The sequence below is a fragment of the Molothrus ater genome, chromosome 3 (assembly GCF_012460135.2).
Source record: "Molothrus ater isolate BHLD 08-10-18 breed brown headed cowbird chromosome 3, BPBGC_Mater_1.1, whole genome shotgun sequence".
Taxonomy (NCBI): domain Eukaryota; kingdom Metazoa; phylum Chordata; class Aves; order Passeriformes; family Icteridae; genus Molothrus; species Molothrus ater.
This window is the reverse complement of record NC_050480.2, coordinates 104,299,914-104,315,260: the sequence shown is the minus strand read 5'-3', so window position 1 is coordinate 104,315,260 and position 15,347 is coordinate 104,299,914. Positions and strand designations below refer to the sequence as shown.

Sequence of the window (15,347 nt, the reverse complement as noted above, 5' to 3'; positions counted from 1 at the left end):
TTGCCTTGCTAAATGAATGACAAGCAATAAAGTTGAAAATATGTGGATGCATGCCTTGAAGGAAGGCTTAGTTTTGTCTCTGAACAAAACTAAGGAGACTGAAGGAGACTATCCATAAAAGATTTGTTGGAGCTCTGTTTCTTTCAGTAGCTCTGAGGTGTTATTAATTAATAACTCGTAACTCCAGTGCACTGTGAGCTTTGTGGGATAGAAATCAGGTGAGTAGAAAAGTGAGGCAGTTACATACTAAGCAGGTTTGCCATATGTTTAATTGCTGTCAAGCTCTTCTGAGCCCTTTCAGCAGTCCTTATTTAGCTTTAAAAAGAAAATAATCCAGACTTTAACTACTCCATGAATTATACTGTATTTACAGGAGACCTGTAAACAGGGCAGATTTCAAGCAGTGAGGGTTGTATTACCAAGCAAGGTCAGTTCATAAAGCAGGCTGGCACTAAAGGGAAGTCAAGCCAAGACTGGTTATACTACTCCAAATTTCCTGCAGCCTGGAGGATGCTCCTGCCCTTGGCGTTGTACAGGCCGTGCCTCCCGTCTGCGGATGCCAGCATCTGCACAGCCAGGCAGGGAACCTGGCTGGGATCATCCGCCTGGAGGCACAGGGAGCGCTGCCAGCTCGGCCTTCACGGCTCACCTTTGCCTTGCTCTGCACTGCTGCCTTCCAGACACCTTTGGTTTTCACTGGGCGTTCTTGTTGGACCTGCAGCTCAATAAAGTGTCAGAAAACGAATCTTTAAAAAAAAAGGCTTAATTCTTTTCCATTTATGTGTATCAGTCCTGAACTGCCAGGGCCACCACCTCAGACCGGGGCCCTGGGCAGCAGTGCCTGCGAGGGAGCAGGGAAAGCAGAAACCCTTCTCGTTCCTGGGCCACAGCCTGGACTTCATCTGCGAACCGTGACACGGCAGCCTCTCACAGAGGCAGCGGCACGCCAGCTCGGATGGTTCCCGTGAGGGGTCTGCCCCAGGCCAGCTCGGATGGTTCCCGTGAGGGGTCTGCCCCAGGCCAGCTCGGATGGTTCCCGTGAGGGCGCTGCCCCAGGCCAGCTCGGATGGTTCCCGTGAGGGCGCTGCCCCAGGCCAGCTCGGATGGTTCCCGTGAGGGGGCTGCCCCAGGCCAGCTCGGATGGTTCCCGTGAGGGGTCTGCCCCAGGCCAGCTCGGATGGTTCCCGTGAGGGCGCTGCCCCAGGCCCAGCCATGCAGGGGCCCAGAGGTTCTGCTCCAGGCGGCAGTGCCGGCTGCTGGGATCGCTTCCCTCTGAGCCGGCCCCGAAGCGAGGACTCTTGTACTTTGAGCTGTGCCCTGCAAGCCCGGTGTGTTTCTTGGTAATGAACGGGGCTGAGAGCTGTGGGCTCGTCGCTGTGTCATCCGAACGAGCCTCTGCTTGCGGGTCTTTTCGTGTTCCAAGACAAGGCAATGACGGGGCACACATTAAAGCAGAGTTGCTCCAGATGAAGCCCTAGCGACAAGTGCCACGGGGGCTGGCATTCGCACCGACCCCAGCACCGGGCGGAACCTTCCCGGCGCCCGCCCGGCGAGGCAGCCGGCACCGCCGGCCGCGGACCGGGGCGGGGCGAGAGCGCGGCGGCGGCGGCGGCCATGTGGGGCGGCGGGGCGGCCCGGGCGCTCACCCGCGCCCTGCGGCGCCGGCGGGCGGCGGCCGCGCTGCCGGGGGCTGCGGGCGGTGAGCGGGCGCTGGGCGGGCGCGGCAGAGCGGGAGGGACGGAGGGAGGGCCCCGGCGCGGCCGGCGGCAGGGGCGGCGTTACGGGGCTTCGCTTCGCCGGCTCCCTCACAGCCGGGCCCCGCAAGCCTCCGGCCGGCAGCGGCCCCGGGCGGGTGTCTGGCAGCTGCCGGCCGCGTCCCACGGCACTCCCAGCCCGGCGCCGGCCGGACGGGAAGGTGTTGTTCCCTTGCCGCCTCCTTTGCAGTCCGGAGGTGTCTAGATCGCTCCATCGCTCACTGCGGCCTAAAATCGTCTTCAGGGGGTGGTTTACTGTGGGTACAGTGAGGCATTGCTGTGATTCGGGGGCTGTTGGTGACCAGGCAGCAGCTGGATGTGAGCGAGTGTTCGCAGTGCCAGCGGGGGCTAAGCAGGAGCGGACAGCAATTGCAGGATATTGTCCCTGACCTGTCTGTGCGCCGTCTTTTGCTTAGGTTTCCTTACCGTACAATGCAAAATGAGTGTGCGGCTGTGTACGTCTCTTTCCAATGCATAATAAACCCAGCACTGCTGAGTGTGTGTGTGTGCACAACTCACGGTCGGGGTAAACATTTTGGGGAAGTTCACACTAACTGAAACATTTCAGTTGCATAAAAAGCTCTTTTCCATTCAGTCTCTGAATGTGGAAATTATGTTCAAATTCCTGTACATAATTTGAGGAGTATGGCGGTGGTGAACTAGCATACATTCTTTTATTTAATCCCCAACTCCTGTAAGTACAATAGTGAGCAAATGTGCAAAGATTTGCATGGTTAGTATTCTGCTAGAGCAGCACTCTTACAACTAGGTGTTTTGTCTCTGACTTCTTGTAAAGCTGATGCTTTCCATTTGGATGTCTTTTATTTATGCAGATGACCATGCTGATCTGTCTTTTCAGACAGGTCTGAGAGATATCCTTCAGGACTCCAACAGGAAAAGACAGCTGAAATTTGGTAGTACCTTGCCTGTCTCTCTGACTGAAATGAAAAGCAACATGTAAGTATTGTAGCTAAAATTACCCTGTGTGGTGAGGTCTACCCTTTTCTGTAACAATTTAATTTGACTTTGTGACTTTGTGACAGTGTCACATGGAGTTGTTTTTATATCTCACACGTTTGAATGTTTGGTGTGGCCTCTTCTTGTTTTACTAATTGCCAGCTTAAAAATGACAAGCATGCAGCCATCTGTTTGGGAAGATATATTACCCATACATGTATGATATCTGTATGCTACCAAACAAGTGGAACTCGAATGTCTAAAGAAACATGAGTCTTAACTTTTTGCATTTTCTGATGCAGTATTTGTTTTTCCCATATTTCAGCTGACACAAAATACTAGTATTGGTTTAATGATGTTCAGCTTTCATTATTTAGGTTCACTGTGAAGAGACCTTTCAGCACTTCACACTCATCAGTGGATTCAAAGGAAATTAAAAAATTCCAGCTCCTTGCACATAAGTGGTGGGATGAAGAAGGAGAATATGCAGCCCTTCATTCTATGAATGATATTAGAGTGCCATTTATTAGGTATGGTTTTGAAGACAGATTTTTTTTTTTTATATGTACTATTTCTGTATGACCTCAGAAAATACTGTAAAAAAAGCTAATTACCAGTACTTAAGATAACCACAGCATCTACTGAAGCACCTTGTGGGTTTGACCTTAATCACATCCCTTTTCTTTCAGAGATACTCTGTTGAGCATGAGTAGTAATTATAATCTGGGAAATCCACTTTCTGGAATCAAGATTCTTGACGTGGGCTGTGGAGGAGGACTGCTAAGTGAGGTAAGAAACAGTGAGCTCTGTGTTTTCTTCTTAAAAGGCGTGCCAGGTATTTGAATTGTTGTACTAATTACACTGCTTAATTTCTAATCCTCCAAGGAGGACTTTTTCTCTTCTATGATATGTTAGTTACTGAGTAGAGTGCAGTGCATTCATACAAAAAAAACCATAGAGTATTTGGTTAGCATAGTGGTGGTGGTTTACAGAGAATGAAGGAGTTGGTAATGAGAAATTCTAAAATTCTGAGATTCTGAATCCGGAAAATAAGATTTCAAGCACTGTAAAGTAAAGGAGAGGGGAAGAATGATGAAAAAGTCCTTGAATACTTCTTCTTTTATTTTTCTTTTTTTACTTTATAAGTCTAGGCAGGAATACTTGGAATCATGACATCCTCATTACCAAAGAAGCGATTTTTGTTAAAACCTTGTTCTTACACATTCATTTATTTGAACTGCTTATCTTCAGTGTTTTACATGGGGGTGGGGATTCTCACCTTTGATTTGATCTCATGGGAAATGCCTGGAATAACATCAAGCACCCAAATCATACCTCTCCTGTGTCAGTAGAGATTGCTGTGGTAAAGGGGCTGATGTGACAGTGGCTTCCAGAGAAGTCTGCACAGGCTTGGGACTGAGAAGTTACTGTTTGTGGTGGAACACTGTCCACACAGGCTCAATAGACTAGGGATGGTTTGTGAATTTAGGGTTACAGATCTGGCTGACTTACTATGGGAACTTCCTCAGCATCTGAAGTGAGGTGTTACAAAGGGACCTGAATCTCTCCCATGTTTTCTTTCTTTGTTTTTTCTCCTCTTTTGAGCAAAATCTTGTAGTCTCGTGAGAGGGGTCCCTCCAACAATGCTGGCAAAACTGGTGTGCTGCATCACCTTCTCAGGCTGAACAACTGGTGAATTTCAGGTTGGAATATCATACATGTGGTCATGTTCTACAGCCTGTGTCAGTTTCAGAAGAGGTGATGACTAAGGTGCTAACCTTGGAGTAAGAAGACACTGGAGAAACCTGAGTGACAGCCAAGGCTGATGCTATCCTAGTAAACATCAGTGTTTAGTTCTCAGCAGTGAGAAAGTCCCAGAGATAATCACATATTAAGTAACCATTAAAAAGATATGAGGATTTACCATTACAGGTGGATGTTGAAGAAAGTAATGACAGTAATTAAATAGGGCATTGTTTTCTCCCCTTTAATTACTGTGTTGATTTTCCCTCTTTGTTTTTCCTGTATCAGAGAGTAGTAGTGGAAGAAATCTTTATTTGCTGTAACAAAATGAATTGAGAACAAATTATTCTAAAAGACAATTTAGATGTGTGTATAGTCCACTATATAATTTTCTAAGAAAATTAACACCACCTTTCCCAAATCTAAAGGTGTTTTTGCTTTAACAAACATTTAAAATAAAACTGCCGGATCAGAGCTCATAATTTACTGTTTTTGTCTCATGTTGATGCATTCTGCATCTTGTATGTACATTGCAAAAGTTTCAGAAACCTTTAAGTAAATTGTTTTCATGCAGAGAATAAATTACACTTTTTTTTTTTTAGCCTTTAGGTAGACTGGGAGCTTCAGTTACTGGAATTGATCCTGTGGAGGACAACATTAGAACAGCAGATCGGCACAAGTCATTTGATCCAGTCCTGGCCGAGAGAATACAGTACAAGTCCAGTTCACTGGAGGAGATTGTGGAAGAGTCTATGGAAACCTTTGATGTAATAGTAGCTTCTGAAGTAGTGGAGCATGTGGCTGACCTTGAAATGTTTATCAAGTGTTGCTCTCAGGTGTTAAAGGTAAGAGAGTTTTTGCTTTCATTATTGGGAATATTTATTCTCATTTATTATTGTGACTTTTTAAAAAGAGCGTGAAAACACATCTGCACACATTTCTCCACTAAGTCAGAAGCATGTTCTAGAAGTGCCTTCCATTCTTCTCCATGATGCAAATGCATCTTCCCAAATTCAGTAACCACAGTTAGGGGAAATTTATTTCTCCAACTCAGCCTCAGAAAAGTGTTAAGGCATTACCTAAGCATTGCAGGTTTGCATTGCATCGTGACCTTAAGGAATCTGGGTGCATCTGATTTCACACAGGTGAGAGAAAATGTGGCAGTGCCACTGTTGATGGACAGCCGTGGCTCAGACTGCGTGGGAGCTCTGTGATGATGTTTCTGACACAGGATTTTATTCCAGCACTAGCATCACATCAGATGAGATCCTGGATTACTTTTAAAGGTTCCTAGTTAAGCTTTGGAGATAGTCAGGGGGTTATTCATCTTGATGCTAGGTCATTTGCAAAAGAAGGATGGTAAGCTCAGCACACAAGTGGGAGCTTTTCTTTGATCTCTTTATCTTTCTGGTCATCAGAAGAAATATTAATTATTTCAATTGAATGCACTACTAACTTTTAGCCTGCTATGCTAGGGACAAAGAAATTATCCCTTATTTCTAACAAACAGTCCTTTAAGGACTTAGAATTTGTTTCTGGCTTTGTTTCTCTGCCCATGTAATTATTAAAACAAGCATGGCATGGCATTCACCAGTCTCAGAAATTAAGGAAGTGTTTCACATTTTACTTTGGTTTCAATTAAAAAGTGCTTTGTGGTTTTATTTTGGTTTTTTGCTTCATTGGATTTTTGGTTTTTCGTTTTTTTTTTTTTTTTTTTTTTTTTAACAATAGATATTGTATATGCTTTAATACCTTTTATTTATCCATTTCCTGGGCAGAAAATATTATAAGTGACTTTTCTAGGTGTTCTTTGGGTTAGGGAATAGTTTTTAGGCCACCCAAGACCTGATTATGTTGATTCTTTGAAGATTCCTGAGACATACTGTTAGAAAATTATATTCTTTCTTGTAATAATATGTCATAAATATCTGTCCTGGGATGAAATTACTTCTTAGTCTTGCATTGTGTAGACTTTGACATAGACAAATTATTTGTCTTAATGTGATTAAATTTACAATTAAAACCACAAAAAATTCTTCTAATTGAACATTTTAATATTTTAATTAGCCTGAAGGTTCTTTATTCATTACGACAATCAATAAAACACAATTGTCCTACGTCCTGGGAATTGTGGTTGCAGAAAAAATAATGGGGATTGTACCAGAAGGAACACATGAATGGGAGAAATTTGTTCCCCCTGAAGAGCTGGAGCGCCTCCTGGAATCAAGTAAGTTTCAGGCCAGATGGTGGGAATGGAGAGAGAATTCCAAATGGTCCCTGTAGAAATGGCAAGGGGATAAGTTAGGTGGGGTGAGTGCTAGCAACAATACACAGCTTTTCCTGCTTGAGTTAACAGTCATATATTAAGAGTATGGTTCCTGGTTTAAAGACACTGCTGCTTGCTGGATTTTGCATAAAATAAATTAAATTGAATCCTAAGAATGCAGTGATTACTTGAACAAAGTCACTGCTGCAGCTGCCCTCTGTTTAATAGCCTAAATAAAAAACTCCAATGTTTTCCATTGTGTTCTGGTGACAGAATGTATGCTCTGAAGTGGTTCATAAGCTCTAGGTCAGGTTTGAGGAATTAACTGTGTTGGCACTCTGGGGCTGCACTGCTGCCACTGCATTGTTTGTTGCCTTTCCTTTGGGAGGAGGCATTTTTATTTTTGGTTTGCTGCTCTGTGTTCTCTATTCATATTATGTTACTAAAAGATTTCTTCCAAAATGTGAAGATGAAACCTACCACAAATTCATTAGTCAGTTCTCGAGAAACTCTGTGATACTGATTTTAATTATATCTAATTAAGTTACCCTGGTCTGATTGCTTTTAAAATAGACAAAGCAATGAGCTGGGAAGAATTCTGCCCATTGCCCTCCTTCACCACAGATGTTTTAAAACCCTCTCACCAAATATTTCACTTTGCTCTAGTTCACTGCAAAGAAGCTGAAGTATGAGTGCAGCTATTCTCTTGGCAAGGCCTTTTCCTGGCACTTCACAGTGATGCCATAAGAAATATGACTAATACTAGTTCACATACTGGTGGTTTTTTTCAGTTCTTCCTTTGAAAGGAGAAGCAGGTGCAGGGGAGTGATTTGTTTTGGAAGGGTGTTTGTTTTCTGCCTTCCATCCTGTATCCTGCTGGGACACAGCAGATCCATGCAGTGAACTGAGTGCTGCTCAGCCAGAATGATAAATCATTCTTTCTTTGCCCTGAGTCCTTGATGGCATTCATCTGCCTTTTTCTTACATTTTTCCATTCCTAAAGGGAATCTGAAGAATCCTTGCAAAGACGTGCTCAGATTTTGGGGTGTGTGATGTCAACCTGAAGCACGTCTCCACCTCCAGAAAACGTTACCAGTCAGCCAGATGGGGAGTGTGAGGCTGGGGTTTTAGCAGAGCCCTGTAGCTGCTGCTGGTGCAGGGCCTGGCACAGAGCTGTTAGAGCCCCTGCCAGGAGCAGGACCTGCTGTCAGCAGCGATGCCAGTGGCACTGCATGTGGGGGTGTCTGACAAAGGCCAGCTTCCCCCCCAGCCCAGAGGAAGAAGCATGTTTCAGACTTGCTGTTCTAAAGAGCTTGATGTTGCAGTGACTTACAACACTTAAGAACATCTGTTGCTTTATGTGGCTTCTTTCTTTCCCAGATGGCTTTTCAGTGAGGAGCGTGAAGGGGATGCTGTACAATCCGCTCTCGGGCTCCTGGAGCTGGGTGCAGAGCAGGAGCCTGAACTACGCGCTGCACGCCGTCAGGGCTGGGGCTCCCCCACAGCCACACGCCACAGACACCCTGCCAGAGACAGATGTTCAACAGCGCTCAGCCACAGCTGGCACAGCTGGCACTGTCCCAGACAGCGCTGTCTGACTGTGCTGATGGACTGTCACCAGAACAGAAAGTGAGCTTTTACTCAGATGGACACAATAAAACCTTTGCCAACAACAAGCTTCCTGTTTGCATCAATAATACACGTGCTATTTTTGGCCAAATACTTAGGGCGGTCTCAAAAAATCAAGTGCCCACTATCTCAGGAATCTTTTAAGATTGAAATGAGCAAAGCTTTTAAAGAATGAGTATTTTCATGAGAAAGTAGTTTCAAATTGTTGGACAGGGAAATGCAAATTATTCTGTTGGTAGCTTGGAGGGAGCTTTATTATGTGGTGGTGTTTTCAGTCCTGTTGGGACTCAGTTCTCCACAGAATAATGGCGTGGATGTCGAGTGAGTTAAAAACCACAATGCTGTACAATAAATAAAATGCCTTAAGTATTTAAGATACTCAACTCTGTAAAAATATATGAAACACTTAAGATCTACAGAGACTTTTTTCTGTAATACACCTTTTTCCCTGAGCAGGGGAAACAAAATAGCAAACCTTTACTGTTGAGTCCTGCTGTTTCTGCTCTTTCTGTAACTGTGAAATGGAAGAAGAGTCTGTGAGACCAGAGTGCCTCAGCTGTGAAAGCCCCTTCACCATAAAGATACTTGTATCTGTGCCTATTTTTCAACTTTCTCCCTCTGCCCAAATAAAGAGAAGCTGCAGGTAAAATTTTACTAAGCAACCAGAGCTCCATGCTAGAAGAATGATACATGAGCAGTCTGTCCTATAACTGAGGTGCCATACCTATTTTTTAATGTTCTAGAGCCCGGGTAAGGAAAAGTAATTTACAATGAAACAGAACTTTCTAAATCAAGTGTCTCGTGTGTGTTTATGATTGCATCTCCTTCCTTCTTTCTCCTTTTTCTTTCAACTTGTACACAGCTGGAAAGGTGTCTTGTTTTTGTTTGCAGGGATGAAAATGAAACTTTTTTGCCCCCATTTTTCTCCCTGTTTTAGTTGCTTGTGCATTTCTTCTGCTCTAGAGGTGTGCTGGGCTAAATTAATTTTTTACACATTTGCATTCTTCCTGCTTTGCTGTATCTGCATGTTGCCTTCAGATCCAAGTTTCCTGATGGATTTGATGATGCCCAGAAGAATATAGTTAATTTATAATGGAAATAATAGTTATTCATATCTAAGAAAGATTAAGTAGTATCTGGTGTGATTGCTTACATGACAATAAGTTCTGCTTCATAATATTTCTGTGGGCTATAGCTTGGCTTTGAGAAGAAGATTGATCATCATGTTAAAAGTTCAGTGATGTAGAAGCCACTACACCAGTAAAGAAATTGTTCTAAAGGTTCATCAGTTGAAGTGGTTTAACCTTGGAACCTCACCAGTGATGTCCTAACATCCTCATTTTTACACTTAAGTACCTCTATAAGCTGCGATTTTGAGTTGTCACCCCTTAATTTTCTCTTAGATAAGTGGTCTGAGAGTATCTCTACCACTCTGAGAGTAGCTCTTACCACTACATGTGAGTTTCCGAGTTCACGTGAAGTTTTGTGGTAAACATTGTTTCTGGAGCATGGCAGTGGAACTGGCTGCAACAATTCATTAATGGTTTCACTAATGCTGTCCACAGGAGGAATACATCATTCCCTGTCTGCTTTTCTCCTGCAAAGGAGTCCCTGCTCCATTGGTCATGCATGCAGTGTGGTGCACAGTGTTCAGGAGAGGAGTGATGCTGGGAGAAAATGAAGAGTCAAAAGAGAGAACCAGTAGTCTTTGCTCCTAACTGTGTTCAGGTGTGTTAAACCATGTGCTCCAGTGAGTTCCCCTAACCAAATCACCAACATCAATCTACAACTGTATGACTCTTGTTTCAAATTTTGCCAGCAGCTCTGAAAAGCACTGAGACCTGGACAGGTTCCTGAGGTAGCCAACAAGAAACATCCCCCATGAGGCAGTCCCTCCTCCACTGATTTGTTTTGAGATTTGTCAAGTGAAATTAATGTTATAAAACTGTCACAGAAAGAGCTGATTTTTGCTTTATTTAGGAGCCCTAAGTCCAGATGCTTGTGTGACTGACTAGCTGTTATCCTGGATTTCTCATTCTTCTGTTTTTCCTCACTTCATAGATTCACAGAATATTCTGAGTTGAGAGGGACGCACACAGATTAAAAGTGAATTACTTGTTACTTGTAGTTTTCATTAAACTGTGAACCACCTAGGGAAAGGGTGTTTTGTTTTGCTTTTTTCACTGTTGTTTCTATTGCATAGAGGACAAAAAACCTTTGATGCTGCCTGGGTTCTCTGTCTAAGCTCACTAGAGGGATCCTGTACCTAGTGAACAATGGCTGGCATTTAAAGCACAAGCACACGGACCTGGTTAACCATGGATACCTCTGGTTTTGACAAAAACCTTACCACAAGCATGTAATCTTCTACTCCTACATGTGTATTGGTGCCCTGTCAAACAGGGAGAGTTTTGAGAGCAGTGTGGACAAATGAGTTGGGACTGCTTGAACAACTCCTTGTACCTTCAGTATGTTTCCAGATGTCCTGATATGCTCTATCCCCAGTCCTTACCCCTCAGTTTTCTTCTCCTGGGGATTATCCTAACTACTCTGGCTATATTTCATCTCACTGTTTAAAACGACCTTGTTTAAATGCAGGAATGATAGAATGCAGTAGAAATCATTTTAATGACATAACAAACAGTACAAAAATATCCTACACTTGTGAACTGGTTTTGGTGGTTTACATCCCTACCTTTTTCATAAATGTCCAACTGGCAGAGAGTAATCTAAATCAATGCTGTGCTGTGAATATGTACTATGCACTTGTCCTCCAGAAACTTTTTTCTCAAAATCTGTGCCTAGAAAACCAATGACATTTTCACACTTCTCTTAGCCCAGCTGCTGCAGAAATTTGATAGATGCTATTGAAATGGACAGAATTTAAATAAAATGATTTTGCAAATGTTTTGTCTTTCATTTTGCAACTTGTTCATGTTTATGCAGCCATAGCTTCAATGCTTACAGGAACAGTGGTGGTAGGAAGTGAAAAAAGCAATGTCATTGCAGCAGGCATGCACCCAGGACTAGGGATGAGGCAAGAAGTGATTCTTGCCTTAGGATAGGGAAAAAACAATATTTGAGGCTTGGTCTTTTTCAGCCTCTGTGTTTATTTCTGGTTGTATACCCTTGACTCTCCTATTACCAGCCATTTATTCCTGCAACAAAACAAATCAGAGTAAGAAGCTGATCCTGGAAAAAAAAAAAATCCAGCAGAGCAAACAATGGTGTTCTGGGTGGTCTTGGCTATTCAGCTGTGGTTTGGCTTGTTGTGTTGTTTCATCTCTCCCACATTGCTCCACATGGTCCCAGTCTCAACTCTTTGCTCAGACCTGATTCTTGTCTGAGGTGTAATTTTTTTTTCTGCTTTCTTTCCTATTTTATTTTGTTTCCCTGGGATGCTGCTGGTGGTTGGGCTGTTCAGGGAGCTGAATTTTCCCACTGTGGAGGACTAGTGCCATTTGGGAGGTCAGCACTGGGAGTAAATGGAGAGAGAAGATGGGACAGAACAGCCCCTTGAGGGGCAGTAGGCTTTTAGGCTGGCTCAGCCTGTCTTGTGGAACATCACATTCAGATAATAATTGACACATTAATTGTGCTCAAGGCCAACTGGAGTAGTATGAGAGCCTCAGAGGAGATCTGCATTTAATCCCCTTTTAAAATAAAAATACAACTTGAAGTTTCCATGGTTCCCATTATGCCATCTTATTGCCTATTGTTCCTTTGTGGTCCAGTGACATTTCATGGCCATTTTTGCAGGACTTGACAATTTCTTTCCTCTACATTTCCACTAAAACCCTGTGTCAGGTTCCTTGGGGATGGAAAAAAAAGAGAGAGAAAGGAGTGGGAAAGGAATTGTGAAGCAGCTGTGAGCTGAGATAAGAATAATGAATATCTTGTAGGAAGTTTTTCTGAAAATGGCTTCTGAAGTTTTTCACTCTGTTGAAATCTCGGCTTTAATTAAAAAGAAAGGCAACAAACAAATAAACTTATTTTCCATACACTTTTAATAAATGCTTGAAAGGAATAATCCCATGCAATCTAGAAGTTTAGAAGTCAGAAGACTCAGTGTCTGTAATTAGCGTGATGAAGCAGACTGGAGGAGAAAAAGTGAGACAGAACATGAATTACTGCGTGGGTGCTGATACTGCAGGGGTTTGAGAGGTGCCCAAGAGGGGTGCCTGGAATGGGAGAAAGCATTGAAAAGCCAGAAATAGAAGGAGTGTGAGCAATGCCTGGAAGATAAGTATGATTCTGATGGAGAGGAGAAATGTGAAGCAGAGGTGTAGAGAGGGCAGTCTGGTTCTAGTGTGCCTTTGAAGAGGAACTACTGATGGAACTATGATGATGGAGAGTGGCTCTGTGTCAGGCTGAAGCATAAAAGTTCTGGAGTTCAAAGCCTCCCACTTGCTCTTGCACATTAACCTCCAGTGCCTCATTCCAAATGCCTACACCCTGCTGAGCTCCTAGAAGGAAAGGTGGTGACTTACTAATCATGAGTTGCAGACAGATTACTCATTCATGATGTTCTCCAGGTTATAGGACAAAATTCTAATCACTTAAAGTTTGTGCTGATGGTAAACCTTTTTTTTATTGACACGTGTTCCACCGAAGCAATATGAACTGTCATGTTGTATTAGAATATAGGGCTAGAAGGACTGGGATTTCACCTAGACTATAAAATCACCTGACCTGTCTTGACTCAAACAAGCATTAATTGCACAGCCACCTCTCAGTGCATTAGGAATTCAGGATACATACTTTGATCTCCATTTTATTGTGCTTGCACTCCCCCATGGAGTCACTCCAGCGATATGATCAATATTCACTTACTTGTTCTAAAAAGATATAATATTTTTTTCTTCCTAAAAGGATTGTGAAGACCATTAGTGTTCCATTAATAAATCTGAAAAATCTGTTGCATCCTCATGAGGTATGTTAAACCCCCCACCCCCCAAAAAAACCCCCAAACAAACAAAAATAAAAAAATGACAAAAAAACCCACAACACCAAAACAACAAACCCAAACAAACAAACAAACAAAAAAACCCCACCAAAACCAATCTCAAAATAACTGGGAGATTGAATTGCTAACATTGCCTTGTATGGTAGCTGTATTATAAAAACTTACAATAGTAGAAGATAGAGAAAATGATATGGTGTTTATTTTCCTGAGTTAGAATATGCACATACAACCTGCAGACATAAAATAATTAAAGTAAACAAAACATACAATAAAGGATAGCTCAGAAGGATGTATCCAAGTCAAATGTAAATCAGCAGATTTACCTCAAATGCCCTGTGATGGAGCGTAGCTCCAGCACTGACACACGGGGCTTTGCCTTCCAGCTGTTGCAGAAGTGGCAGCTCAGCACCTTGCCTTCCTTGATCCACCTCCAAGCTATGCTTTACAGAACTGACAGGACCTGGCTATCCCTGGGGGACCCCTTTGGGGTGCTCCCTGCCTTGGTCCAGCTGTAACTGGGGAGGTCCTGGATGGGCACGTCCACAGCCACCCAGTGGTTGCTGCTGCTGCAGGAACACTGAGCACTGTGTGTGTCTCTCCCACACACAGAGATGTTAAAAACCAGTAAAGCCCTATGCTGTTCTTTCTAAACAAAGCACTACCACATTGTCTTTTGATGTCAAAGAGAGGTATGTGTTCATTATCCTCCTCTCAGCCCTCCCAACCCCAACAGCAAGACCATCTAACCTCTCAAGAGCACAAAGTTTTGGAATACTGAGGCAGTTCTCTGACCATGGACTTGTCCAAAGGCCTCTGTTCTGCAGCCAGGAAAAACAACCCCTTGAATTTAGAACCACCAGAACAGCATTTCTCAGTACCTATAGTAAGAAAAGTCCTGCCAAAGCTGCCAAGCAAAGGTGTCTGCTAAGAAGAAATATGTGTGTATAGGATGGGGTTTGGGTCACACTGCTATGGCTGAAGATGAAGTGCTCTGGAGAAACCTTATTTTTGCCTTCTCCAGAAGAAATGTGAGGCCCCAGATGAAGACACTGAAGCTGCTGAAGGTGTCGTCAGATGAGATGATGTCCCTTGAAAGGGTAACTAAGGGAGGAAGCTACACAGGCTGAAAAACTTAATGGCAAGTAATGAAAGAAACATTATCTGGCCTGTCAGGGCAGGGCAGCATTCCCATGCGGGTTGTGCAGCACCTCTCCCTTATTGGATCTTACCTGTGGATAAGGAAAAAGCTTCTGTCTACAGGATTACTTAACAAGCATTTTTTTCCAGAACCAAATTTATAATAAACCAAAATCCTCCTACGTTCTATGTTCTCAACAGTTCACTTCTTGGAGGATGCAGACTGCAGGCCTTCGGCTCTGCCACTGTCTCTCCCATCTGTCTTTATTTCCAGAGCTCTTGGAAGATGAAAGCACAACCTTGGCCTCAGGAATATGGCCTCTGGAAAGGTCTCTCCTCCTCCCTGTTCCCATCCCTTCTCATCCCCCTCCCACTGCCTTCAGCTGACAATTTATTTGCAGACGAATGTGTCATGCTGGAATGATTTCCTCTTCCCATTTTGTGGCCCAATTGCTCTGGATTGGCAGGGTTTGTTTTCCCTAATGGTAAACTGCTCCATTTTGCAGTGTCTGCAGCAGCCAGTGCTTTTACCTCTATTACCACCTTAGGCTACTTACAAGCAAATCTAAGGCAGATGAATTGAACCAACTCATTTTCCCTGAAAATCTGAAGACCATATAGACCTGTTGAAAAAAGTAAATATGGTAAGGAAAGGAAATCTTTGTAAGAAAATCTGTAAAAACTTCATACATCTCTATTATTAGTCAAATATGAACTGAGATGCCAACCGGGTCACAGCAGTATGTACTGCAAATCTTACTTCTTTTGAGGATGCTGTAAATCAGAGAGCACCTATAAATGAGCAAAGACTGGGAACCACTGCACCAGGCTATGGCAAGCAATCTGTAGCAGGTTCCCAACATTATTCTTCTATTGAGAAAGTTTTATATGAAAG

The 15,347-nt window shown here is 43.3% G+C and overlaps 1 protein-coding gene across 5 annotated transcripts; it reads left to right on the top strand.

Annotated features, from left to right (window-relative positions):
- The first annotated feature begins 1,614 nt into the window (after positions 1 to 1,614).
- Positions 1,615 to 11,254, top strand: COQ3 (coenzyme Q3, methyltransferase). 5 transcript variants are annotated; one of them, XM_036380939.2, is made up of 7 exons: positions 1,615 to 1,699; positions 2,588 to 2,711; positions 3,089 to 3,241; positions 3,401 to 3,500; positions 5,057 to 5,299; positions 6,522 to 6,681; positions 8,101 to 11,254. In XM_036380939.2, the coding sequence occupies exons 1-7, from the start codon at positions 1,615 to 1,617 to the stop codon at positions 8,316 to 8,318; spliced, it is 1,083 nt and encodes a 360-aa protein (XP_036236832.1). In that variant the 3' UTR covers positions 8,319 to 11,254. The 5 variants fall into 5 exon arrangements, with proteins under 5 accessions (XP_036236832.1, XP_036236835.1, XP_036236833.2 ...); XM_036380942.2 differs by having other exon boundaries at positions 1,632 to 1,699; positions 2,614 to 2,711; XM_036380940.2 differs by having other exon boundaries at positions 1,640 to 1,699; positions 2,618 to 2,711.
- The last annotated feature ends 4,093 nt before the right edge of the window (positions 11,255 to 15,347 follow it).

What these genes read in the sequence shown, in the direction of transcription:
- COQ3 (XM_036380939.2), top strand. Translation starts at nt 1,615, where the DNA reads ATGTGGGGCGGCGGGGCGGCCCGGGCGCTCACCCGCGCCCTGCGGCGC. An exon ending in GAGGAGGACTGCTAAGTGAG is followed by an intron (nt 3,501 to 5,056) that starts GTAAGAAACAGT and finishes TTTTTTTTTTAG; the next exon opens with CCTTTAGGTAGACTGGGAGC. An exon ending in GTTGCTCTCAGGTGTTAAAG is followed by an intron (nt 5,300 to 6,521) that starts GTAAGAGAGTTT and finishes TATTTTAATTAG; the next exon opens with CCTGAAGGTTCTTTATTCAT.